General features: G+C 37.4%; 1 protein-coding gene across 1 annotated transcript in view; it reads right to left on the bottom strand.

Annotated features, from left to right (window-relative positions):
* The window catches only part of LMO3 (LIM domain only 3), a 48,542-nt gene extending 27,576 nt beyond the window's left edge, over positions 1-20,966 (bottom strand). Inside the window, exon 1 of the mRNA XM_045869354.3 lies at positions 20,761-20,966. Within this exon, the coding sequence (XP_045725310.1) occupies positions 20,761-20,966 (206 nt within the window). The remainder of the gene's footprint in view (positions 1-20,760) is intronic.
* Positions 20,967-27,156: the final 6,190 nt, after the last annotated feature.

The raw sequence follows: 27,156 nt of genomic DNA, 5'->3' as shown, positions 1-27,156 counted from the left end.
GAATAACCCCTTCCTTTGGATATTTAACCACTTGTTTTCTTATGCTATATGGACCTCACAGCACTTGTACCGGCTTCTGTCCCTCTGTCTCTCTGTCTCTTCCTCGCTAGATAGTAAGCTCCCTGATACCATGCACTCTCCTTTACCTAATGCATGTCTTACATGCTCTGATGTTACTGAACTCCACAGCAGGGACATAACTGGAAATTAGCATTCTTTCCTTGTCAACTAATTAGATTTCATATAGGAATTTTACTTATACCCACTAGGTTACTACCAGCTATTTTTAAAATCCTATTTTGAACTCAGTGTACAATGGATATAACACCTGCAGACAGAACTCAAAAATAAATTATTTAGAAGCTGTTACAAGGATCAGACCACACTCTTCATATCCCTTTCGGAACTATACCTTATAGAAATAACCTAATAAGGATAAAGCCACACTGAGTTAAGCTACACCAGCCCCACATTAGGCAACATCATCATCTACTTGTCGAAACTCCGCACAAATTAGGTCTGTCTTTGATCGCATTTCAGACGGTGTAGGTGGCAATGTATCAGAACTGTTACTAAAAGGTGGGGAAAACCTCTATGTGGTATCATCACTACCCAGCATATCAGGTCACACATAGTCTTTACTATCATTACCCCATTACTCTCCAAAGTAACAAAAAGCACAGGTCACTATATTATGCATCTCACTTAGGCAGGCATTCAAGCTGATTGCCCTGAGGAAGCGTACCTCCCTCTTATTCTCAGGATTCACCTCCTACATCTCATTTCCTGCTTGCATTTCATGCTATTCCACTCCTTCTTCCTGCCCTCCAGTCGAGATTTATTGAGCACTTACTACCTCCCAGGTTTTCTACCAGACGCTGGATATGATAAAACAAGTACAACAATGCCTTGCCTTCAAAAGGTTTGCAGTATAGTGCTGGAGAGAGAGACAAGTAGGCATAACAACAACAAAATAGTGCATTCTCTTCTCCTAACAAACCAGGCCAGGGGCGCCTGGTGGCCCAGTCGGTTAAGCATCTGCCTTCGCTCAGGTCATGGTCCCATCAGGCTCTCTGCTCAGCGGGAGCCTGCTTCTCCCTCTCTCTCAAGTAAATACATAAAATCTTAAAAAAAAAAAAAAAAAAAAAAAAAGCCAGTCTGTGTACAACTGGAAGAAGATTTTTCTTTAAAGCACTAATTTCTTCTTTTTATCTGTTCAATGACCAACAATAGCTCCATATTACTCACATAATAATATTCATTCTGCCCAGCATGCCTCTCTAGACCAATTCTGCAGGACCACAATTCTCTCTTTCTTCTAAATGAGCCACCTAATTAGAGTTGCCAGATTTAAGATTCCCAAATATTGCATGGGGCATATTTATATTTAAAAAAAATTACCCATTACTTACCTGAAATTTAAATTTAATGGGGGATCCTGTCTTTTGTCTAACAACTCTACACTTAATTTGACCAGCCCAGTTGCCTTACTGTTAAGTTTACAACAGTCTCTGCTGCTCAGGCAGGCAGCTACTAGGATCTGAAATGCATTTTCTCCTCATCTCTCATGCCAATCTCATCTCCTATCAGAAGTCTTCTTTGAACTCTTACAGTTAATTAAACTTATAGAAAATATTAAGAAAATATAGAAAATATTAAGTAACTACCCAAAGGGACGATACTGCAATTTTCTCAAATTCACTGACATTGGCCATTTAGGGGATTCTAAGAGAACTTATTTTTCTTCGAACATTCGCATAAACTACTGAAGTTTGAAAAATACTGTTTTGCTTAGTTCACTTGAACAATATAAATTCAAAGTAATTTCTCACCTCTTCAATGTTAAATGGGTTGGGGGAAGAGGGGAACAGTTGGGTAGAAAGGGGGATAGGAAGGGGGGGGGAAGAAGTAATGTTCTCTTTGGTACAGACCTTTCTCAGCCTGGTCCAGGCTCAGGTCTGACTCTAAAAATTTCAAAGCACTACAGTAATCACATTAATTCACGAAAAGAATGTATCCAAGAAGAAATGATTCATAGCTCTGTAGTTAATAAAGTCTCAATTTGAAATAAAAAGCAAAAAAAAAAAAGGTCTCTTATTCCGATGAAATACATTGCATTGTTAAGGTCTAGTATATTACACTTATACACACTCTTGACAGAATATATCATTGCAAATAGGTGACCTTTTCCAACCCAAACACTCTCTAGAGCCCAGTTTTTAAAAAAGGCATTGATTACAAAGGTCATAAACTTCCATAGGGTTTTTTTTTAAAGAGAACAAAATGTCTTTTCAAGCATTAAATTATATATATATATATATATATATATATATATATATATATATATATACACACCCCCTTACATACACGTTATTAATATATTTAGGGGAACCATCATGAAATGGCTTGGCTGTTTTCCAACAGGCTTAAGAAACCAAAGAACAAAGAATTGCCTAAATTTCTCTATTCATTCACAAAATTATTACCTGAAAGACAATGGGTAGGCTTCACAGGGAACTGTTTTCTGAGCCTCAGAACAGAATTAAAATTGGGTGTGTCTCATGCTACTGATAAGAAACGAGTTTTCCTGGTAGGTACTTCACACCCTCCCAGGTATATACTGAATTGACTGACATTTTAGCAATGGTATACCAGTAACTTAAAAAGATAACACAGATGTGTAAGGGAATAGCTCCCTTTGTTCACAGTGGCAGCATTATGGTGCTCTATGACCCATGATCACTGCACACTAACGCACAGCCAGTGAGAATGGGCTCTGGAGACATGCTGTCTGGATTTGAATCGTAGCTTGACCACTTGCACCTTGGAAACTTTGGCTACATAATTCAATCATCATGTGCCTCAGTGTCTCTAAGATAAGTGTAATAATAGTTCCCAAAGACTAAGTGAGATTACATCTGTAAAATGCTTAGCACAGTTCCTAGCTCAAGGAAAATACTTCATAAATAGTACTAAAATATAAGATACACAAGGGCAAAGATTTTTGTCTGTCCTTCTCAACACTGTGGCCCCAGTCCTTGGAACTGTATGTGGAAGACGGTAGGTCCTAAAAAATATTCGCTACTATCTGAGTCTCACTTTGGCTGATTTCATTTCACAGTGTTAAAACAAATCCTCATAATTCCATTGCTATTATAAGAGCTCTCTGTCCAGCTGAACTTTTTCTGTATTTATCCAGTAAGTATAAACAGAAAAATAGAGGACTTTTTTTTCTTTTTTTTGCAGTTTTCCTTTAAAAATATTTCTCATATGAATGCTGGAATCTACAACCTATGTATTTTTAGTTTTTTTTTTTTTTTTTTTTACCCATTCAATGAATTTCTTCCTTTATTTCTAACGAGTCACTTTTTGGCATAGCGTAAAACTACAAATTCTATTTACCTGGTCTTTTATTTAGCCACTCTGACAAATTTTCTTATTGATTCTTGAGTTTTCCCAATTATCTGCAAGGAAAATAATTTGCTTTTTAATATTTACACTGATTACTTCATTTTCTATCTGTTACATTAGCTAGAACCTTTAAAACAACATTGAAGAAAAGTGAAAATAGTGGATATCTCTGGCTTTTTCCTGATTTTAATGGAAATGACTTTAGTATTTAACTGTTTTGTGTTTGCTATTAGGTTTCAGTAACTATTCTGAATTTATTTAATCGCTTTCCTCCTATTTCTCTTTAGCTAGAAGTTTGGAATGGTGCTGAATTTTATCCACTGCCTTTTTGTCACATGTTGCTATAGCCATGCTGTTTCCCTTTTAGTTTGATGATGTGATAAATTGGGTTGAAGCATGTCTTTGCATTCTAGAAATAATCTTACCTGTTCATTCCTTGCATTCTAGAAATGATCTTACCTGTTCCTAGTGTATTATTCATTTTATACATTGACGGACTAGTTGCTAATACCTTTCAATTTTTCCAATCTGTAATCATAAATAAAGTTATTTATTTCTATATATTTTAATATTCTCTTTATCAGGGGAAGGCACTATATTAGCATTATCTTAATTTTGTATAAGTTCAGTTTTAGTTTTCTGAGCTTGCGTTTCCTATGTAACATTCAACTGCAGATGCCAAGTAAGTTGCTAGACAGACGTCCATGGCTGAAGCCTGGCAGAATGTATGGAAGGTAGGCGCAGATTTAAGCGCCATCGCAATATGAGCAGGAATTACAACCATGAGGACAGATATCTCCTAGAAAAAAGAAGTTAAACCTCAATAAGATCAGTCTTCCTTCACTCTTAAGTGTCTGGTGAGGATGAGACAGCCAGAAAAAGTCTGAACCGTGTAGGATCATGGCATGCCAGAGAGTAGAAAGCTTTTAAAAGGGTGATCGGCACTATTAAAAGAGAAAAGAAAATATTAGATGATCCTTAAGAAAATATCCACTTGGTTTTAGCAAAAATGAGATATCAGGGATGGCACTTTCAGTAAGGGGACAAGCCAGGTGGCAAGTGGATGACATACAATGAGGGTGAGGAAGTTTAGATGATGAGGATAGACTACACTTTTAAAAAATTCAGACAGTAAAGGAAATGGATAGTACCAACATATATTCATTCGGGAGAAATATTTTTTTTCAGAATGGGAAAGATATAGTATATTCATGTGTCAAGTGTCAAGATTTTCTAGAAGATACTAAAGATACCAAAGAAAAAGGAGATACTTCATAAAAAGAAGATCCACAGGATATTGAAAGGTATGGGGCCCACGGCCATGGGATTGGTCTTAAAAGGAACAGGGAGACTTCACCCACAAGGAAGAGGTAAAATCATTTTATTTATTTATTTATTTATTTTAAAAAATATTTTATTTATTTATTTGACAGAGAGAGACATAGCGAGAGCAGGAACACAAGCAGGGGGAGCGGGAGAGGGAGAAGCAGGCTTCCCGTGGAGCAGGGAGCCCGATGCGGGGCTCGATCCCAGGACCCTGGGATCATGACCTGAGCCGAAGGCAGACGCTTAACCAACTGAGCCACCCAGGCACCCTGGAAGATAAAATCATTTTAAAATAAGTGGAAAAGATAGATGAAACATAAATAGTGGCAAGAAGCTGATTCATTTCAAGCCTAATGGCTTCAATTTTGAAGAAGGCAGCAAAGGCATCTGCTGAGAATGAGGAGACAGGACAATTGTCCAAAGAGAGGGCCTTTAGGGGAGCTGTAAATGTTCAGCAGAGCTTTAGAAGGTCATGGGTATGGATGTTGGCCAAGGACAAATAAATGATTCATCCCTAGAGGCCAGGTGAGAGGGGAAACCAATTATTTGTGGGAGCATCAATCTGTATTCTATTTATTTCCAGCAATGCTCAGCCATGCTACAGGAATAGAAAAAAAAAAGTGCCAGACTAGAGCCTTGGTGAGGCCTTGGTGAGCACTGTACTAGAAGGACAGGCACGGTAGAAGGAGATGGAAAGGAGGCTCAAATGATCAACAGTGGGATTCAGTACTGGGCAGGCAAGGACAGAAGTCTGACAGATTTGCCCAAATCAGGGGGAAAAAGGACATACTGGGAGAGCTGAATGTTTGAGGTCAAACAGCAGTTGTACTGCAAGTGAGACAACGAAATTCTGGAGTTTAGGATTCCTGAGATGAAATATTTTAAGGACAAGAGGCTGTTTGCGATCCTGGGAAGGGAGGGTTGATGTTCAGTAGTAGGGAAAAAGAAGTTCAATAAGTTAGAGCTAGGTTTCAGATGCGTCAGCTACAAACTTTTGAAATCTCCCCGAATTATGGCAAGAGAGAAATGACAAGAGTGAGAGAAAGGGTAACAGGTTGTGTAGATTGCATGCGTTTTATGGGATGATGCATTTTTAGTAATGAGTGGGGATGACTGTGCGTATCCAAGATAATGTCAGCTTTTCCCTCTTCCTGAAGTGTGAGATTTCAGAGTAAGGAGTCCTATGCCCTATTGACAGCTGAACGGAAAAACCACCCCCCTAAAGGAGAGGCAGGTTTCAGGTAAAGCAATGGATGAAACTCAGTTAAGACAATGCTTTGATGGAAAAAGCATCTTGCTAAAGACTGTGGATATAGCAAAGATTATTGATGGTGACATGAGGTTTCCAGAGGACTCCGCAGAAAAATGTTGAATCATGGTAGAAATATCCAGCAAATGAGGGAAAGAATGGAAATGAGAGGATTGCAATTAATGCTGGCTCGTGACAGGGTGGTGGCAGTGAATCTACCTTGCATCTGGTGATGAGTAACTACAGGGTTGAATCACAGGGCCTATTTAGAAGTAGATGGCCTCAAATATCTTAACTCTGGCCCAGTAAGGGTTCCAGAACATATCTTGCTTAATCTCAGGGAAATTATAATGGCCTTGAGGTTCGAGAGAAGGTAAAAGAGCTCTTTGCTTAGGAGAGGCTGCCTCCCACCTCCCAGAGCAGGGATTTCTCCACCGTAGCTCCTCCATTCCAGTTATTTAAACTATTTCACTTCAGTGATGTCAAAAATCATCCTCACATGAAATATATAGCTTCAAATATCATAATAAAAATATGGCAAGATAATATAAAAGTCTGGAGAAGATATTAACATAGCGTGCAGTTCTGAACAGTTGTTAGAAAATAAATTTGGACTTGAGCTTCCCAGAAGACAAAGAAAAGAGGGAAAATGTAAACAATATATGATTCACAAGGCCCAAGAAAAACACTATTTAATCAGTTCAGAGTCCCAGGAACTTTTCTTACTCTAAGATGGAGAGAAATTTCAGCACTGAGTCTGCAGGACATTGCATGGCATAGTAAACAAAATCCACAAGAGCATCCCTAAGACACTGAAAATTTTTCAGGTGTTCATTAAAATGTTCTTCAACACAGAATAAAGGAAAAACCCTGATGTACAATTCTGTGAAGAATTTTCAGATGTCAAGGTCAAGTACATAGGTCTCGGGAAGGATCCAAAGGATATCTTTTAAAACTATCAGAAGAAATAGCTTCACATCCAGTTTTTTCAGCTAATCTACCATAAGTACTATTTTCTTCAGACAACTTAAAAAAAATGAAAATTGAAAAAAGATTTGAAGTTCTAGCCTCTAGTAAGAACAGAGAGTATGGAGATACCATGATATAAGAAAGCCTACATATGGAATTTTAGAAATATAACTAAAACACATGCACGGATGGAGAGCCACACTGCATGGTTGTGGCAAAGAGTGCCAAGGGTCACAATCTTCCTCGGCAAGCATTTCTGGGTTTTCTCCAACACAGCTGAGTCACAGACACCCGGGACAATGTGTTTGGACAAATTTCACAATAATCATTACCTTCCATACTCATAGAAAAAACAAATCTGTTGTAGAATATTTCAGATTCAGGCCAACTGAATTCTGGAGGACATCTGCAAAAATACTGTATTTCGTCTTCGGATATTCTTTCTGGGCAGGACCAAGTGCCTCCCAAGGCCCAATCCTAGGTGTCACACGAAGACTATACCATCAGGGTACAGAATGCAAGATACACATTTGCGATTCTCCATAGTGGCGGACGATGTTTTTCTATTTCTCTGATACCCAAGTTAAGCTACTTGAAGCTCAGATTATTTATTGCATTACTTTTGTAACCTTTCTCCCAAAGGAACATGTAATCCGTACACAGTTGGCATCAAATATTACTGGATGGCAGATTTGTTTTTAAAATGGTAAAATTAGATAATACATCTCATCTAAATTCATGGATTTTTCTCCCCTAATAATTGGGCCATGTGATAGCTTAAAAAGCACATGCTCTATCATCATTCAGTAGCAGTTTATTCATTAGAACATTCTGCACTCTTCTGAAATTCAGCATATTTCATCACATCTCATATTTAGTTATTTTCCTTCTCAAAAGGCCTTGTTACAAATCCAATGCATTTAGCTACCAAACCATGCCCATAAGGGTACTTGGACAATAGCTTACATTTTAAATTGTAGTAATTGTGGGTACTGCTGACCTGTCAATCTCAGATATATTTATAAACTGCACACACAAAAATGAAATGAACAAAGTGATTCAGATTAACCAGCTCTGACTATACATTTTAAGAAAATCACTGGGTGTGCCTAGGATCCAATGCTAACAATTTGTTACGCATCACAGTGTTACAGCTTTCTAAATGGTAAGTAACTGTTTAAAAATTCCGAAGCATTCTTAAAATGTTTCACTTAAACATTTCTGCAATAAAATCTTATTGAACTGTTGCTTTCATTAATTTTCTACAGACTAGAGAGCAAGGAATTCAAGTTCGATTTTTTTTTCTTTTAACTTTGCCTACCACCAGCAAATAAACTGTGCCTCTTTTTTAAATAAACCCCTGGCCTTGAGTTTTGGCCCCTTAATAGTAGCCTACATGGTTGACTACCCTTGGTGTTAAATTTTCTTAAATTGTATTTCTGTCAGTGTATCATTTTTTTAAGCAATGGACCCTATAATAGCAAGCACTGGTCTGTCAGGAGTGCATTTTAACAGCACGACACAAGTATTTTTCACTACAGGAGACAAACAATGATATGTATTACATGCAGTAAACACTGCCTTTGGTACATAGGGTTCTCTTAGCATTTATCTGTCTAAAATCTCACTGTGTCCTGCATAGGGGGCTTGCGGGGGGAGGGGGAGAAACCCTGCCTCATATTAATGTTGCCACTGACTAGAGTAGAGCATTAGAAAGAGTCCACCGCCTTGCCACATTTCTCATGAAAGAAAACCTTGATTTAATATTAAAAGAATGGAGCAAGGCATATTAGCTCATGTTTACAGAGTCCTTTCCTTTCAACAACCACCATATCTTTCTTTTACAACTTTCCCCAAGTATCCATACTTCCCCCATCGTAGTCACGAGTATGAGTATCACTCCCAAACAACTTTCAATCAAGCTTAAAAAGCTTTTAAGAAATAACAGCGCTCTCCAAATTGGGTGTGCTTAAATCCCAGGGATGCTTAAACAATTATCGGCATTTCTATTTCTATTAATTGTATATCTTATCCTTTAAAAGAGTTTTTCTAATTGAAAAAATGTGCAACAGAGTATTTATGATTTGTAAATACACATTTAAATTAAAGGTGTATACTTAAACTCCTTTACGAATAAGGGTACATAATCAAAATGTTTAGAGAGCGTTGTGAAAAAGAACCTCAGTAAGAAGATACTGGCATTCAGTTGTCCTTGCCACCTGAGGAAAAATCAAGACTATGCAGGAAACCTAAAGCAAGCTGAAATTTTATATATAATTCTTCCCTATGGGATAGTCAGTGTAATGCTTCACAAGGGCCATAGAATTTTCACATGCTAAAATGTGGAGAGCGTGTTAGATATTTCAGAAACCTACCATCTCAGGGACAAAGAAAATCTCACGTTTGATAATTTCCCCAAAGATTCCAATTCATCTTCATTTATGTAAAATATACTATAATCTTAATTTAACAAATTCTAATAATCTCCACGTGAAATATTTTTTCCCATATGGCTTCAGGTACACATGGTATTTTGGCATTTCTTCCTCCCACTTCTTTGTAAATAAAAAGTTGGTAAAAGATCTTGGAACAGTGGTAGCTTTTCATATTCTTGATTACTAATCATTCTTAAACAATATATCTTAATCCATTTCTTTAATCTTCTCCTAATGTTTACTTTTCTACTATTTTATCTTCAGAACTCAGTGCTATTCTTTCTTCATAAAATGGGTCTATTGCTCCTATTTACAGATGAGTAAACTGAGGCTTGGAGAGGTTGAATAACTCACCTAGTAATACACAGCTGGGATGTAGCAGAATAGGGCAGATTTCAAATCTGGACTCAGCACCATTATGCTGCTTGACATATCTCTAAAATTGAAGGATTAAATCTAACCTCACCTAGTTTGGAAGATGCTGAGGGAATTAAGAAGAACTGGTGTGACTTTTATCCTTTTATAAAGTGATACAGAATGTAAGAACCAGCAGATGAATGCATCATAATAGCAATAGATGACTAATTTACCATTGATGATAGTTGGTGGGGGAGGGGCAACACCCAATGTGGTAGGACAATAAGAAATACACAGTAAAATGACTTAAAGTACACTGGCTGCGTTAGAATGAATGTAGGATAAGCTCGTTACTGTAAAAAAAGTGAGTTGTGGTTAAAAATGAAAGGCTGTGTTTACTACCCAGCAGATAAATCCTCAAAGGAAAATCAGAAATATTCTTTTCAACTTAACATCTCCTTAAAATGTATAACTTTTTCTCAGGTCATTGCAGAAATCTACCATTGATCAAGAACACAAGTCATTTAACACCTTTAGCCAAATAAGCAAGTGGTCTCTATTGCAAAGATAATTGCTAGTTTAATAACTATTATTACCAACATTATTTAAATACCAAGCAAACTGTCAGGTCAAGATCAAGCAACTTTTCCTTAAAATCAAGCTCAAATTGATGTGCTCTGGTAGGTGAGAATCACAAAATGATTAGGAATACAGATCTTCAACTCAACCAGGACAAGATGGCAGGGACTCCAAATGTCCCATCTACCAAAAAAATAGGAGGGCTGCTAGAAATTTTAACAAAAAGAAGCACTCAGGGTGTACAAGGTGACAGGAGAAATTAAGACTTGTAAAGCCATCTGGCCACCACCTTCTCCTTGCTTTCTGAAAAGTATGTTTTGGATTTCTTTGTGATGAAGTGTATATGGCCTGGCCACTGTTTTGAAAGCTCACCCATTCATGCTGTGCCTCTTTGTAAGATTTCAAAGCACATTAGCACAGCTTCTCAGCCAATACTCATGATGCATCCCAGCCCATTTTATAAACATAAATATAGGCTCAAGTACTTCGATTTGTATTTAAGTTTAAAATTTTTTTTTTCATTTTTCAAAGTAAAGACAATTTGTACAGACAAATCCCACTCTCACAAACAGAAATGCATATTCATCTTTTAGTTTTGAAGAATAATCCTTAGCACTTCTTGATGTGAAACTAAAATTAGTGAACTGGGGTTAGGTTAAGAATGGAAAATAGGAGTATAAAGAGAACGCTTATGTAACAGTTGGCCCATCTCATCAAGAATACGATTAAAGAAGTTAATAGGTCTTTGATGCATTTTCTCCCGATGCTGGATTTGGAAACATTTATAATAATTAATATGTTATTTTAAATATTTTATACTAGAAAATAATTTAATAAGGCTTGGCTTAACTTTTAAAATAATGAAAAGTAATCACCCATCAGAGAGCCTTTGAAAAATCCACATCTTTGCAATTTTTATTACTCAAGTATTCAAAAAATACAAATTACATTGTGATCAGGACAGAGCTTAACAACCTCTTTGGCCATGGTGTTACACTTACGCATGCTGTGTTGGCAGCCTGAGTTCATCAACATGGACACTCCTTTGTATTTCACCTTGAAATACTACCATGTATACATTGCCTGATGAGTTCTGTAATCCCAAATGGAACTCAGTCTGGAACACCCTATCTGAATAAGCTTCACAGCAATTCTCAAACAGAAGTATTACCACTTCCTTATGGAACATTTAGAAAAATACAGGGCCATCCTGGTTGTAACAGCAACAGGGAATACCATGGGACCACCTAATGGTTGCTTCTAATCCTTGCCTCTTCTGCTTTTGTTCATTCCTACCCCATACAAACATCCTTGATATTCCTCAAACACATCAGAAAAGCTCCCATTGCAAGGACTTTGTATGGGCTGCTCCCTGTGTCCGGAATGTCCTTCATCTACAACCCCATGGCTAGCTCCTTTGCCTTCTCAGTTCTTTACTCAAGTCACCACCTCAATAAGAACAATGTTGAATGAGAAAATGGGGACCAATGATGCTAAGCATTTTATAAGGGGTGTCAATTGTACTTCTGTTGATTGTACTCGTATCTGTGATAAGAGAAAAAAAAACATGCAAATTGTATGAAAGTTACAGAACTAACTCTGTCTTACCCTGCATCCAAAATATAACCAGGAAGCTCAGAGCTCAGCTTCTGTAATAGGACTACTGGCTTACAAAAGGATTTTTACAGAGCCCAATTTTTAAATATTATTTATAACCTCTCTTCCTCAAAACCTCTTCTAATCTCTTCTGAGTATACCTCTTCTCATTCTCTGTATTGCTTCCTTGGGACCTAACTAGGCTAAACCTCTTTACATATTTTACTTAGTTATTGAACAACAAATAGCGACGTCAGTTGTAGAAAATTTGAAAAATAATTTGCCCTTAAGTTCTTCCCAAATTTCTCCTACTGTCTACCTTATTCTTTACATAGTAAAATATTAATAACTTTATGTTTATATATTATAGAAAATCAATTAGAAATATAATATTCCACATTCATTATTTATAGGAATGAGGTATTGGCACTCAAATATTTGTTAAGTAACTAAATGGTTTCATTTTTTAAATGTTAGAGGGATAGCAAAGTGTGTAATCACAAATATAAACTCTATTACTACCCACTCAGCAAGGATGTGCTGTGGAAAGAAGGGATCCTTTAGCTCAAAAACTTTCCAAATTATTTTTCTAATAAATAGCCACAGAGAACACTAGTTTATGAGTTTTAAGGAAATTGAATAACTTATAATTTCTTTGTATCTCCCAAAGCACAAATGCTCTCTCAGTGGAAATTCACATGCAATACTTACAGGCTTTAAAATTATGTTCACAGTATAGTTGAACTTCTCACCTGGAAAATACAAATAAACCTGCCCACTGAAGCTAATACTCATATTTAGTGTTAGAAGTATGACAGCTTTTTCCATTCACCTCTCTTCCATTCACCCCCCCCCCCATTCATCTAAGCAAAGAAACAGGTACTAATTGCTCCTCTCACCCGGTCTAATATTTGGCTATTGGTCAGAATATATTTTTATCGAGTAGTTGATAAATACAAAATAAGCATCATGCTTCATGCCATGGGTATTCTGAAATGTAACAGCCCTGAACCAGCCATTTTGGGGGAAATGCGAGCCATCTATTAAGGGACATCACTTAAGAGATTTTGTAATGTAACAACAAGAGAACAAAATAATTTCAAAAATAGTATGCACCTCTGTTAGAATTTTATAATAAAAACATAGCATTGTTCTGAAAGTTTTAGAACAGGAGAATAAACTAGCAAGTCCAAAATGTTCTTTTTTCTTCTTGAAGTTGCCTGTTGGGATCCCACATTATAAATGAGATGGGAATTTATTTTTTCTCAGTGGTATTTAGATTCCTATACAGGGTTCGCATTAGCACATTTTATGAAGTTTCCTTCCCCTTTACTAGTCCTTGTCATATTTGATATTTATGTTTACTAAAACTGATTTTCTGTTTTTATTAGTAGGATGGGTTTAACGTAGATGATGCTTTACTGCATTGGTAATAACAATTTTATTTAAATATGGCTTTGTTGTACTCCTTTGCAAATAATCTTTGAATTCCTAAGAGTCTTTTATTTTCCCTGTAGCCCAGTTGGAGAGTTTTTAATATTAAATTGAATCATAACAACACATGCTGGTTAGAGTGTAACTTAATACACGCAGCTTAATGTTAATTTTCCAACTTCAAATCAGAGATCTGACTATTCCAAGATGATTATTTATCTCAAGTGTGATTTTGTTTTAAACTAGTAAAGTCCACAGCTAGAGATTTTTGCATCATAAAAAACTGGCACTCTGAAGGAAAAAAAAATTAACAAAAGACTTAGAATCTTTACATAACTACAAAAAGTATTATTGGGATGAAAAGATCTATCAGGAAGTGATGGTAATAATGGGAGAAGGCCAAAAGTTACAGGTGAATTCACAGGTGACTGATGTGGGTAGTTTGTGAATATAGCAAATATGTTTGATGAATATAATAAAAGGGTATGCTTAGGTGCTAATTCCCTTAGAGAAAAGTTATCAACTAATAATAAGGGACAAAAAGCCTCAATAAGCAAAAGAAATTGCTTTAAAGTAAGAAGATCTAAATGCCACACTCCTTGCTTCACAATGTAAGCTTCCACCTCAAAATAAATTTCTTTTCTTTTCTTTTTTTTTTTTTTAATTTATTTGACAGAGACAGAGACAGCGAGAGCAGGAACACAAGCAGGGGGAGTGCAAGAGGGAGAAGCAGGCTTCCCGCCGAACAGGGAGCCCGATGCAGGGCTTGATCCTAGGACCCTGGGATCATGACCTGAGCCGAAGGCAGACGCTTAACGACTGAGCCACCCAGGTGCCCAAAATAAATTTCTTATAAGTAGCTTGAAAAGGGAAATATATGGTTAATCATTAAAACAAACATGTTATGATGGGGGAAACAGATATAGACCAGACAGTATCAAACTCCATCAGAGTTGAGAAAAACAGAATTAGGTGATAAAAATCACAAGGGAATATACTTGGGCATTCTATAGTATTCTAAAACTTGTCTTTCCTCTTAGGATGGTGAACACTCGATAAGAATAAGTTGGTGCTGTATTTACAATACTAAGAAATTAGCTGGCATCAAGTATCTAATTTTACAAGTTTTAAAGCCTGTCAAATGATGATGATCTGGTGAAAGTCAATTATGAAAAAAGTTAATGTTCATTCTAAGGTCATAGATTCTGCTATGTGTATGGGCAGCATGCATATACATACTTACACCTCTTTAATGCTTAACAAGGGGAAATTCAACGTATCTGTAGGAGTAATCACTTGTATAAGCCAACAAAAAATTAAAATGAAAGAAAAATGTCTTTTTGAAGAAACATGGCTAATGCAAATGTCATTTAAAAAATATCTGGTAAATTGAATAAAAAGAATATTGCTGTTTTTGTTTTTACTTTCCTTGTTTTCAAGACCTTCTCCTGCATTTACAACTCTTATATGGATTAAAGTGAGAGATGTTAGTTAATATATTTTGGAAGACAGGATGAGGTTGCAGTATATAATTTTGAGTAATAGAAGACACTCTCATAGGAATAGGAAAATGTTTTCAAACCAAATGCAAAAAAATAAGATTTTAATGCCTCACAGGGTATTGAAGGAAAATATAATGGTTGCCTAAGGTTGATGCAATTCTTCTTTTAGGTTAAATAATTTTTATGTGAGGCAAAAACCTGAACTACACAATACATTTCTACAATGCATATATTCATCAAAACCATTTACAAAATTTCCACTTTCAGCACATTTTTAAAATGAGATTCCTTAATAAATTATGTTTATGCAGTCAAAACACAACATTAAAATTTATTATTAGTCACTTAATGGAAGTTAATGGTGAGTTTATAAATGAAGTGCTGGCTTACTTTGATATACTCTAAGAGCAACCAAAAATAGAGATTCTTTCCCAGAGTTCTATGTATTTATAAAGTGCCAAATAAGCAATTTTAGCAATTCTCAAATGTAGTTCTTGCAGATGCATTTCATCCTAAATATACTTGTAGACACAGAATGGTTTTCTGCTAAGTCAGGTGTGTCTTACTTATCCATCGCATGTGTGAAAACTAACCTGACGGAAGTATTCCATGCTTTATAAAAAGATTAAAAAAACCAGTAAAGATATAGAAACAGTGTGAAGTATTTTCATATTTTCAATATTCTTGAGGGAGGTATTTTCGGTGAAAATATCTCGTCTATAAAACAAGCCAAAACAAAAATCACAAAACTAAAATAATTCATTATGTCAAATACTCACTCACTAAAAATGGATGCATTACAGAATAAGAACAGAGAGATATTGTAGATAAACTTATAAATGAGACATTTTACATGTAGATGGAATATTTTGAATTGTAGCAGAGGAGTTGTGGCTTAGAAAGTCCACCAATTTTTCCTAAAATGAGGGGCACTCTCTCAAAGTATTGCACAAAACAAAATGATCGCTCCTGATTTGTACTGGTCCTTGAATAGTATATAGTCTAAAATGTTTGAAATAAAATTCAATAATGCTTTCCTATGATAAAACAAAAAAATAGACTTAAAATTACAGCTTCTTATAAAGCTATAAATAAGGTCAGATCATTTACAAGGAACATAACAATATTTTTTAATAGACCGTGGAGTTTAATACACTCATGTTAAAAGATTTCATAATACTAAGATTAGGTTACACACTTAAATATGATAAAAATTATGATTATAATGAAGTGTTAAGAAAACTCAAATAAAGCTTGCAGAAAAAAAGTTCATTTGGGAGGAGTTTAATTCAATGTAAAAGCTTAAATTTTCAGAATTTACAACAATAAAAAGTGATTGTTCAGATAATAATAATGCAGTGATTGCTGGGGAAGTTATTTTCAACTGCCTAATATTAAAAAGAGAACAATGAAGGGAAAAAAAGAATAAACACTTTATTCAACACAAAAAAAGTACCTCTGCAGTGAGTTGTCAGATAAAATAATATAAACAACACATTCATGCTTACTTTTAAGGTTGTAATTATGTACTAACATAAATTTAACCTTATATAAAAATTTAGAGGCACCAGATTTGATTAGTGTGAAAGAGTTATAGCCAGATGAATACTCTATGTAGCATTTAATTTTAATTTTCAATTTGAAAGTTATTATATTACTATATTAAAGCATGTAAAATTTGTAGTCAGCATAACAGTTTCAAATCTTTTTTCTTAATTGACAACTATGGTGGCACACGAAGCATCATTCTCTCCCAGCAGTTTCATTTTAAACAAATCATTCTCAAATATAAAAATAGCCAATTACATTAAATTTTATATAAGGCATTTTCGGCTTCTCATATAGGAAGAGCTATATAAGCAGCTTCCATGCTATATATCAGGGCAAACGGCTTTGAATACATTCTCTGCTGAGACTCCATTCAGAGATACAAGATCCAGCCTACAGCGACTTGATGCTTAAAATATACAAGAAGTTTTAGGCTTAACAAAAAAACAAGCAAAAATTGCCCAAACTCTTGAGTGGTAAATTCTGATATTCTTTACTGCCTCCAAGTTGCAAAGTAAAGTAGTTTGTTATTTCTCCTGGTTCTGACTTAACACTTGCCACAAAATTTTAATTCTAAAACTCTGATTACACATTAACTACTTTTTTCATATTTTCCAAACTGAAACAAGGATGATAGATTAGCAGTGCCTAGAGTCCCGTAAACATCATTACTAAAACTGCTGTATTTACACAATAATTATTAATTTACTTTGGGTATTCTATTAGTTGTAAGCTCTAGTTCAAGGTATAAAGATGCTTCCCTTGTCTAATTTGTCATCAGTTCCAACTTTAAAAATAAAAAAGTTACAAATGTGTTGGACACATGTTAAAAAATGTATTTTAACATACACATTTCTAGGTCTTGGCATATAAATATTGATGGGCAGATTGGCTTCTTAGTTTAAGGCAGAAAGCATGTTAACAGGGGAACTTTTAAAAGTCAGTCCTTCTGTTCCTTTATCTAATGAATTTCCAAAGGCAGAGAATAATCCTACAAACTGGCAAATGCTCTCTCATCAGGTATGTGCATTGTATATACTATAGAAAAATGAAGGATATTATACCAGCCCTGTTATGGAAAATGAATTGTTAAGATCTGGAACTTAGTATATAAATGGTAAAATCATCTTTCTTTTTCTTAAGTATAGCTAATTGTGCCACAAAGAAGGAAAAAAATCTGAGAGAAATCATATTTACTGTAATAATAGTTTCTATAACTCTAGGAAAATATCTTATGATTTAAATTCTTATATTCATTATTCAAAGAACTTGAAAAAACATGTCATCACTATCACTACTCAAAGTAATGCAAAATAAAATGTTAGAACTTCAAGACTCATTGTTCAGCATTAGAAGTGTTTTTTGTCTTCTTTTTTGGAAGGAGAAGTTAATTAGGAAGTTAATTACAATTGGCAAAAATATTTCACTCTTCTCTAGATACGAAAAAATTATCTGGCCCAAGATAATACCTACAATTAATACTTCACCAGTACAGATAGAGATAAAACTAGTTTTTTCTTTATCATTTTCCATATTCTTACTTACTGATGCCTACTAATTTAGACAGAGAAATACAAACCTGTAAGTTATTTATGGCTTGTTTGGTGTCTTAAAGAAATTACACACTATCCAATCACCAAAAACCAAAACAAAACCACTTGTGAATCGGATTTAAATGGTTAAGCTGACTGTGCAAAATACAAAATACAAAAAGGAAATGTGAACTAAGGCAAATGAGAAAAATTATTTTCAAAGCTCTAGAAGACAGCCATGGAATATTACTTGTTCACTGATCATATTACAGATTTTGTGTAATTAATAATCAATTAGATAGTAACAATTTTAGGTACACCTTTATTTTTCTTAATTTTGTCTATTACCTAAAGTTATGCCTCTCACACAGCAGGCATCCAATAAACATTTTTGAACGACTATACCATTTAAAGAAATTAATTTATAAATAAAGTCTGCCTAATTGTATTTGTCTATCTGACATGCAGAATTAGACTATTAAATTCCAGTAAGAGACATGCTGCTGAACATCGACACAATTTCACTGATACACACTTCTTTCATAAAACTACATACCACATCTGCAGCATAATCTATAACACATAACACAGTGTTTTACACACATTCCAATCCCCCATTTCACCTCTACAATTTTTAAGTATTGATGAATTGCTCCCTGCCAAAGAAGTCACATTATATACAACAAACCTTCAGTTTAAATACAGGAACAAGCTTGCTGTTAACAACTTAGTTTGAAATGTTAACAATCCTTAGGCTGTTAACATAACAACTGGCCATTTAATGACCAATTTAAGAGGAAATTATACTCTGAGAAATGAATATATTGGCAATCAGGACCAGGGTTTTGATTTGAAAGGGTATGATTTTTTTTTTTAACAAGTTAACGAACATTAGAAGTTCGAGCCTATTGGAAATTAAGTTATGTTACCAAAAAAATCTATCTTAGAGAAAGATAAGCATTTCTGATACGGAAACTGTTTTGATAAATCGTTTTCAACAAAACACTTACTTGAGACTATCAAATGGCAGTTTAACATCATATTTTTATTACCATAAAGAAGAATAACACAAAACAAGTCTAAGGTCTCTTTCTGTGCTTGCTACTATATTCACAACTGCAAAACAGTTTAACTCACGATACAGGTAGTTCATTGGCCAAGTATAAATTTTTAAAATCCAGCTATATCAACATACTTTCTTTAAATCTTACTTAATTTTTACCTTTATTGCTTATTAGGACACCTTAATCTCGCCCAGACTATACAAGCTCCTTGTTTTGGAATCATTGTTACATAAATCCACTTGACACACTGCAGTTGTAAACAGATGTAAAAGTCAAAAAAAGAGTCAAAAAAGCCATGACTATTGGTTAGTGAAGATAAAGCAAAACTAGGAAGCATTGTTAAATCACTGAAAGCAAATGCAAACGCTTTATGTGGAAATGAGGCTCTAATTCACAATGAGCAGAGGAAAAGATTTTTTATTTCAAAGAAAAAGTTCAAAGACTGAAGTTCTAAGAGAATTCATGGAATAAGTTAATTCTGATTAGTTGTGCCACCACAATAAGGGAAATCCTGGCTATAGAGTCACTCCCCATTGTTGGCACCCTGCATGTATTTTGTGCCCTTGGAACACAGAGGACTAGAAACAAGTGGTCATAATTAGCCAGGAGGCTGTCAGATGAGGCAGTCCTAGGAGGGGGAAAGAGTAGAATCTGATAAACAGTCCTGGATTCACCCTTTTAAACTACCTCTAATCAAATGATAAATATTTTTAGATAAAGATTAAATCAGACCAAGAAATGACTGAATTATATACAGGGAAGCACCAGATTCCCTAGAAAACATTTCTCCAAATGACCAAGATGGTTAAGGAGCTAGGGCTGATTGATAAATTTTGTGTCATAAAGGAAAAAAATTCAAAATAAATCGCTTAATGTCAGGCTAGAAAATGATTAATTGTATTAAATATGAAAACCCAAATGATGCCATATATCATTTCTCTAATTTGATAGGTCCTACTTTATTAATATATGTAATTTGCAGCTGAATCAAATCACAAAGTTCTCTGAAAAGCAAAATAATTTTTCTTAAATAGAAGTTCATGTGTTGAGTGCTAAATGCTGGGAAACAAGTTTAGTGGGCTTCACGGTTTTTTAAGCAAGAGCATATGAATTGTTATCAAGCTGTTCAGATGTTTACAGTTTAGAGGGTGGCTACCATCTCCCCATAATGATGGAGATCTTTACTGTGCTCATTTCCTTAATGCTACTGGCAAGTCTGAGGCTGTTAATGCTCAGTGATGTCTTTGTGATGGCCACTTGGAATGCCACTGAGGGTGGGGGGATGTATTCACACTTGGGGAAAGTTTTCAAAACTGTATAATAACCATGCTAATAAATACCAGCTAATTTCAAACTGCCTTTCTTTGACAAATCAGAAACAGAAGATAGCTGAGTAACTCTTGGGGTCAAGCTCAGCCTACCTTGTCCGTGGGGTGTAACACAACACTTACATGCTGATTTCTACCAAATACATCCTTGCCATGAACTGGCGGTTTCCTTTGGGCAGTGGAATCACCTATTTCTAAATCTGAGCATCCAGGCTGGCCAAATGGGAACACTTTAGATATGAGGCTTTCTTGGCCATTCCTTAAGCAAGAATTTGCATCCGAGGCACCTGGCGACATTTTGAAGGCTGACAGGTCAACATCCTTCAGGGATATAAGCTGGCCATAAAGAAATGAAACCCCCAAGAAATACACTTACAAAAATATTTTAAAAGGTATCCAGTCATCACTGGTGTGCAAGGATAATTCCTACCTCAGATAGTCTCTGCGACAAAGGATAAGATTAGCTTTAGTGTACAGGGTGGAGCCCACCTCTCCCAAACGACAGTCACAGCAGGCACACTTCAAGCAGTCTTCATGCCAGTATTTGTCCAGTGCCTTTAGAAGATACCGGTCCTTGATCTTTCGGTTGCAGCCAGCACAACCTTTCGGCTTGGTGTCTGGCTGGACTGAGAGCATTTGTATACCTAAAGGAAGACAAAAACAAGAAAGAGAGCTGGGACTACAAGAAGGAATCAGAAGAGGTCAAAAGACCTTACACAAGTTTCCTATTTAACGCTGCGTTTCTCGAGGAGCGTTAGACTTTCTTCTGTAGGGGCATACCAAATCACGCTAAATTCTGGAAACAAAAGGCTCAATCAAACATTAGACAGTCCTTATTAAATCATCTAGAAAGTCACGCATACAAAGTGGTGAAAATAACACATTCTTGTTGTGTATAGGGAGTTGGCATTGTATACACCAAGTTAAGCAACATTAAATAATTTTGTTTTCTCTAATAATTCTCTACATAGGGTGGTTCCTTTGGGAAGAAAATGTGAGTGAATGGCTAACAATCTTCAAGAAAGCTATTTAACAAACGAGTCCGTGCACAGCCTATAAGAGTCAAGAATGAGTTTTTCTCTATTGGTGAGAAATTTGCTTGCTATGTGCTTGATGGTGGAAGAGGGGACACTCTTCTGGGATTACCTGACTTAGCAGTGGGCATGTTTATAGTTAAACACACAGTACAGTCATCCAAAAAGCTCACCAATACGATATTGCTTGTTTGCATCCAAATACTTCCTTCTGTGCTCTTGATATTTCAAAATTATTCCTTATGTTAAAAATTTTAAAATGAATCTATACTCACAAAAACTTCAGTCGGTGCCTCTATTAATGGCAGCTCACCTCACTGTATACTAACTACATGCTTTGATAGAAAACTAAAGTACAGGATTAATTTATTACCATAAACACGCACTTATTTATTTTATAAGGGAAAGAAAAAACAACAGAAGGTAAAATCTAAATACATATAAATTAAATAAACATATGTACATAAATATATTACATGCATATATCTATACTGCACTAGACATAGGATGTTTATCTATTTTAGACATATATCTCCATCATGTATAAGGAGTCTAGCTGAGTTCTGTAGGTTTTACAACTGGACTGAAATTTTTTCAATGAAAGGCTATTCCCCTTTGAGTTTCTTCTTCTCTCCCAAGTGTCAAACACCCAGCTTAAAAAAAAAAAAGAAAAAAAAAAAGCTGGACCAACTAACAGAACTTCATATTTATCAAGTAACTCATTCTAAGCGCTATAAAATACTGTAGACATCATCGATTCCTAACTCCCTCGTTTTACAAATTGTGATGCAGAGGCCTAAGAGCGTTTAAGGACTCGCTCAAAACTGAATGACAGTGAAGTACTAGATTTGGTGGTCTTCTTACAGTCCAGAGCTTCCACTCCTATAGGATGCTTCCTCTCCTACGCAGAAACTTTTAAACTATACAAAACACCAAATGTGGATGCACTTGAAACAGTTTCAAGAAAAGAAAAGCCAGGCTATGATCTTAGAGTATTTCCCTACTCCCAAGGAGCCAACCCTCCTTTAGTTTCCCTTATGCCTTCTGATGAAGGCTTCACGTCCATTACCTCCACAGTCTTTTTTTCTTTTTTCATCACACTGATAAGAGACACCAAGGCACTGTACTCTCAGAGCTGAGTAACTTTTCTCGTTACAAAGAATACATGGATTGCACATAACATCGTTATGATGCTGAACTTCCATTAGAAAAGAACTTCTCTGGCAGAGTAATGGAAGAGGGTATGGCAGGGAAGAAAGCATGATGTGCACAGCCGTGGTAGCTGGAGCTGCAGACTCGCGGCGGGAGTTGTGCCGAAGAGCAGGTGCTATTCCTATAGCCTGCTTTCTGTTCCTTTTCTTTGAAGGAGCTGAGGGTCTAGTGTAGATTAATCATAACCCTTGATAGCTCTGCTAAATCTCACTCTCTAGAACTTCTAACAAATGAAGTTTCTTTGATCAGAACTAGTTACCGTCTTCTAGCAAGGTTCCACAAGGAATAAATCCTATTAATTACAGTACAGAACATATCCAAGTGCCTCTTAACCATATACCTGGGGGGAGGGGGAAATTTTGATTTACGAAATGGCATTCTGTATTTTGCTATTGAAGACATCAAGAGATATGAGTGGCTATTCTGATTAGCCAATTTATAAGGCTATTATTTTTTCATATCACAAAGCTGAAAGAAATTTTAAAATCCTTTTCAGTTGTAGCTCAGCTATATTTCCCTCAGTGCAGTTACTACCATCAAGCGTAGAAGGTCAGCTATCTTTATTCAAAACACTTTGCAACCAAGACAGGGAATACCAACATTTGGCACAAGTAACACTACCCTGCTTGTCTTCACAAAATGTTTTTGTTGTGTTGACATTTTAATTTAGCACTCAGAGGCCAATTAATATTTGAAACTCTTACTTTCTGTTTGGCCTTGGGCTTGAAGGAGTTTGATATTTTGCACTCCAAAAACCTGGTGCCTTCTTTTAGAGAACATCATCACATTTCTCTTGGAGAGGAAATCGTTTCAATAGGATGCAAGTTAACAGTTGTAGAAAAAGAACTATTTAGTAGTCACTACATTGCCATGTACCTAAAAGACACAAAGCATCAGCAGCCCCCCTCACCATCCAGAAGAGCACGACTGGGTAGAGTTATGTGTTCAGAGCTGAGAAACATTTCACAAGTTGCTCATAGCACATCAGGACTCATAACTAGTTTTAGATTGGCATGTAAATTGTTCTGAGGGAAATTCTTATTGCCTCTGAGACCCTGCCATTCTGAGTTATTTGACAGTTTAAGGGAAATCATAATTAAAAAAAAGACATAAATAATCGCCTGTGCAGTGTGGTGTGCAGAAATAAGTAGAACCATTTCATTTAAACTCTGGTGAGCTTTTAATTGCCTGGATTGCATTGTGAGGCGGCCTAACGGTTGATTGCCTCCATTATGTTCCCTTGTTCGGTGCCATTCATCCGCGCAGGCTCAGCTTCAGTAGTTCACACAACAAAGTAACCACAACTCCACAACACACAGGGGCTTAAAAAAAATAATCATAATCAAAGATTTGCAGCACTTAGACACAGTCTTTTATATTTTTGGACTAACTACACATAGTGAATGGAAAACATTTTGTCCCTGTCGGAAGATTCACAGAGAACAATTTGGGAGAAGGAACAGGAAGAGGGAATACATAAAGGGGGTTGGCAGAGATGAGGTGCCTCAGGAAGATGCTAAAATGGGAATGCAGGTTCTGCAGCTGGGAGCAGTGACACAGATTAAAAGAATTTGGCCAACGTGGCCGCTCGATTGCCAAGAGGTACCAAACAAAAGATTTTCTCTCCTCCTGCCCATCTTCATCCTCTCCCCAGCCCCCAGACCCGACTGGAGAACTGGTTTGGGCCTAAAAGCTTGTTTCCCTCTGTTCACTGGCCCAGAGCATCCCTACAGGCTGCAGCCCCCTAAGGGACAACAATGCAAATAGATGTCCCCAGATCTCAGGCGCTGGAGCTGCTTAACTCTGTTCTGCCCCTTCAACTCCCAACCCCCTCCCCATCCTTCCACCACCCCCTCCCCTTTTTGAGCAATGGAGCTGGGAACCAATTTGATTCCCTTTTTCTCCAATGCAGCTGCAAGGCTCAGAGATACTGACATTTTTCCACTCTTATCAGTTTAATTACAGTTACCATGGCAGCAAAGTGCTAGTGCTTGGCAAAGGCCAACAAGAGATTTGCAAGACTGAGTTCAATTTTGATGCAGCTCACATGCAAAAAAAAAAAAATAATAATAATAATAATAAAAATAAGAAACATACATACACTCTAACAAAGAATGCCTCGCGGAGTTTATGCTCTAGCCTTTTGTGGTCCTGTCTTTGCAGCCACACAGGGGTGATTTGCAAAGAATGTAGCAGTATTTGTTGCACCTAGCAAGATTAATGGGTTTAAGCAGCAGTCTTTCAAAGCAGTTACAACAATAATATTTCGGATCTTTTAAAAAGACACAAAAGCAGCAGAAGAGCAGGAAAGCTTTTGAGCAGCCAAGAGTGCCGAGCGCCGGCAAAGTGCATCTATGATAGATTGTAACCTTACCAAAACTTTTCTCCTTTTTCTGCATGAGTTGACTTAGGCGTGCCTGAGTTGCAGCAGCTTCGCATTGAGCACCAAGCCCAAGGTAGAAGTGGAAGGGGCTCTCCTGGATTTAGCTCAAGTGTGGACCTGGTGCGCAGCCTACACCGCCCAGGACCGACTATTGTGAAGCCACTTTGGGAGCGGGTCGGAGTGGCGGCAGGGGGTGGGGGAAGGGATGAGGGCGGCCAGACGAGACAGAGCGCACACACAGAGCCCCTCGCAGTGTGGCAGTGTGCAAAATGATGGCGAATGACAAAGCCACATGCTTCCCTAACTCTGCCCGTAATCCTAAAATCCCAGCGGCCCCTTTTAGCTTCGTGGTAACAAATGGATTTGATTAAACTGTCACATGCAGCGTTAGCATAGCATATCATGTTCAATATGAAAAAGATCATAAATCTGACTTGTATTTCATAACAGCAATCTGGGTAGCCCCCGTAAAAATGTGCTGCATCAGTTTGAATCTCAGCCTCTTAGGACATAGGCACCTTGTTCCACGGAACCTCTCTTGTGGCCACTTCCCCCCCCCCCCCCCCCCCCGGCAAATAGTCACTTTTCCATGTCGCAGGAACAACCTTTTCTTATTATGGAAAAGTGGGGAGAGGCAGAAGTGTGGACAAGAACCAAAAGATTGCAATTTCAACTCTTGGGGGAGGGGGGCTGTGGATTCCAGCAAGTACACAGAGTGGGTCCGGAACCCACCTAAGCGCTGACTTGCCTTCCAATGGGCCAGGCCAGAGCGAACCTCTCCTAATTCCCAACTCTCCCTGCCCCTCTCTCCCCGGGAGTCAGGGGTGTGGAAATGCGGCGGCTCATCCTGAACTTTGACTATTATCCACTCGAGTCGTACTTGAGACATTCCGCGCCGCACCCGCTCTCCCTCCTTCCATCAACATCTTCCGCCTGCATCTATTTCATGTCTCATCATAAAAATAGTGAAGCCTCACATGATTTAAACAAAACCGTCTCCGCAGAGCTGCAGCCCGAGTGAAAGTTGCAGTGCGGAGCTGGGCTGCAGCTCCAGTTTAAGCCTCATTAGGAGAGGCTGGGGAAGAAAAAAATACCCACATCCGCACACGCACGCGCGCACCCGCAGACACACACACCACAAATAAGACGACGCGTGTGTACACAGTTGCTGCACTTACCTTCTCAATTAAGCGATACAGGGGGAGGCCGTTCAGAAAGCACAGTGGCTGCTTTGTAGGGCTTCTCCTTGGGAAAGGTCAAAAAGAAGCATTGTTTGAAAAAAAAAAAAAAGAGGGGGAGGGAAATCTCTATTTTTTAAGTTTAAAATAATGAGGTCCTCAAGGATCCGCCAAGTAATGGTGTTGACCGCATCTGAGCCACAGGTGTCCTCCTTTTAGGCAACTGCAGTCCGAGGCTGTTTCTCTCCGTCCTGGCTCAAGACAACTTACCCCAGCAGCACGCGAGGAGCCGAGCTGAAGGAAGCTCCGGCTCTCAGCTGCAAAATGCAATCCCTTCCCAGCCAGACATAATACAGCCAAAGAAAAGGTCACTCAGTTATTACTGAGCCGGCGGAGCCCAGGCAGCGCTTGTCAAGACCACAGAGAAGCAGCTCCCTTCCGATTTAAGACTATTTACCTCTCGCCCCCCACCCCTCCCCTCTTCTCTCCTTTCCTTCTCTCCCTCCCTCTCTCTCTCGCTCGCTCGCTCGCTCGCTCGCTCTCGTGTGCCTGTTCTGCAGCTCAGTCAAGTACAGCCGCCCTCGGAAAGTGCAAAGCAGCCACGAGACAGATCGGGCTTTGTTGCTAATTTCCCAGGGTGAAAATTTACAAGCCTGCGAGTGCAGTCAGCACAGCCACACGCATATGCTACTCACAAACGCTGGGGACGACCCCCGCGCACAAAAAGTGACCTCTGCGGGAGTCGACTGGAGACGACCCTGCCTCCTGGACCCGGCCAAAAGAAGTCCTGCGAAAGAGCTCCGGAGGAAAAGAGTCGGATTCCTAAAATAATCAGGCATTGGAATAGGTGGCCACATTTAAAGCAAACTGTCTTCCAAAGCCATTGCGGAAGCTACCAATTATGGAAATTAAAATAAAGCAAGAGAAGCAAACTGCTACTAGAACACACTGGAAAAATACACAACCCTCTCTTTAAGAAATATCTGGGCGGGGGGAGGGGGGCAGCAGTTGCCCCGTCT

The sequence above is a fragment of the Mirounga angustirostris genome, unplaced genomic scaffold, assembly GCF_029215605.1.
Source record: "Mirounga angustirostris isolate CCGP_5_RB_7025 unplaced genomic scaffold, mMirAng1.0.hap1 SCAF_5, whole genome shotgun sequence".
In the NCBI taxonomy this organism is placed as follows: Eukaryota; Metazoa; Chordata; class Mammalia; order Carnivora; family Phocidae; genus Mirounga; species Mirounga angustirostris.
This window is presented reverse-complemented; position numbering and strand designations above follow the sequence as displayed.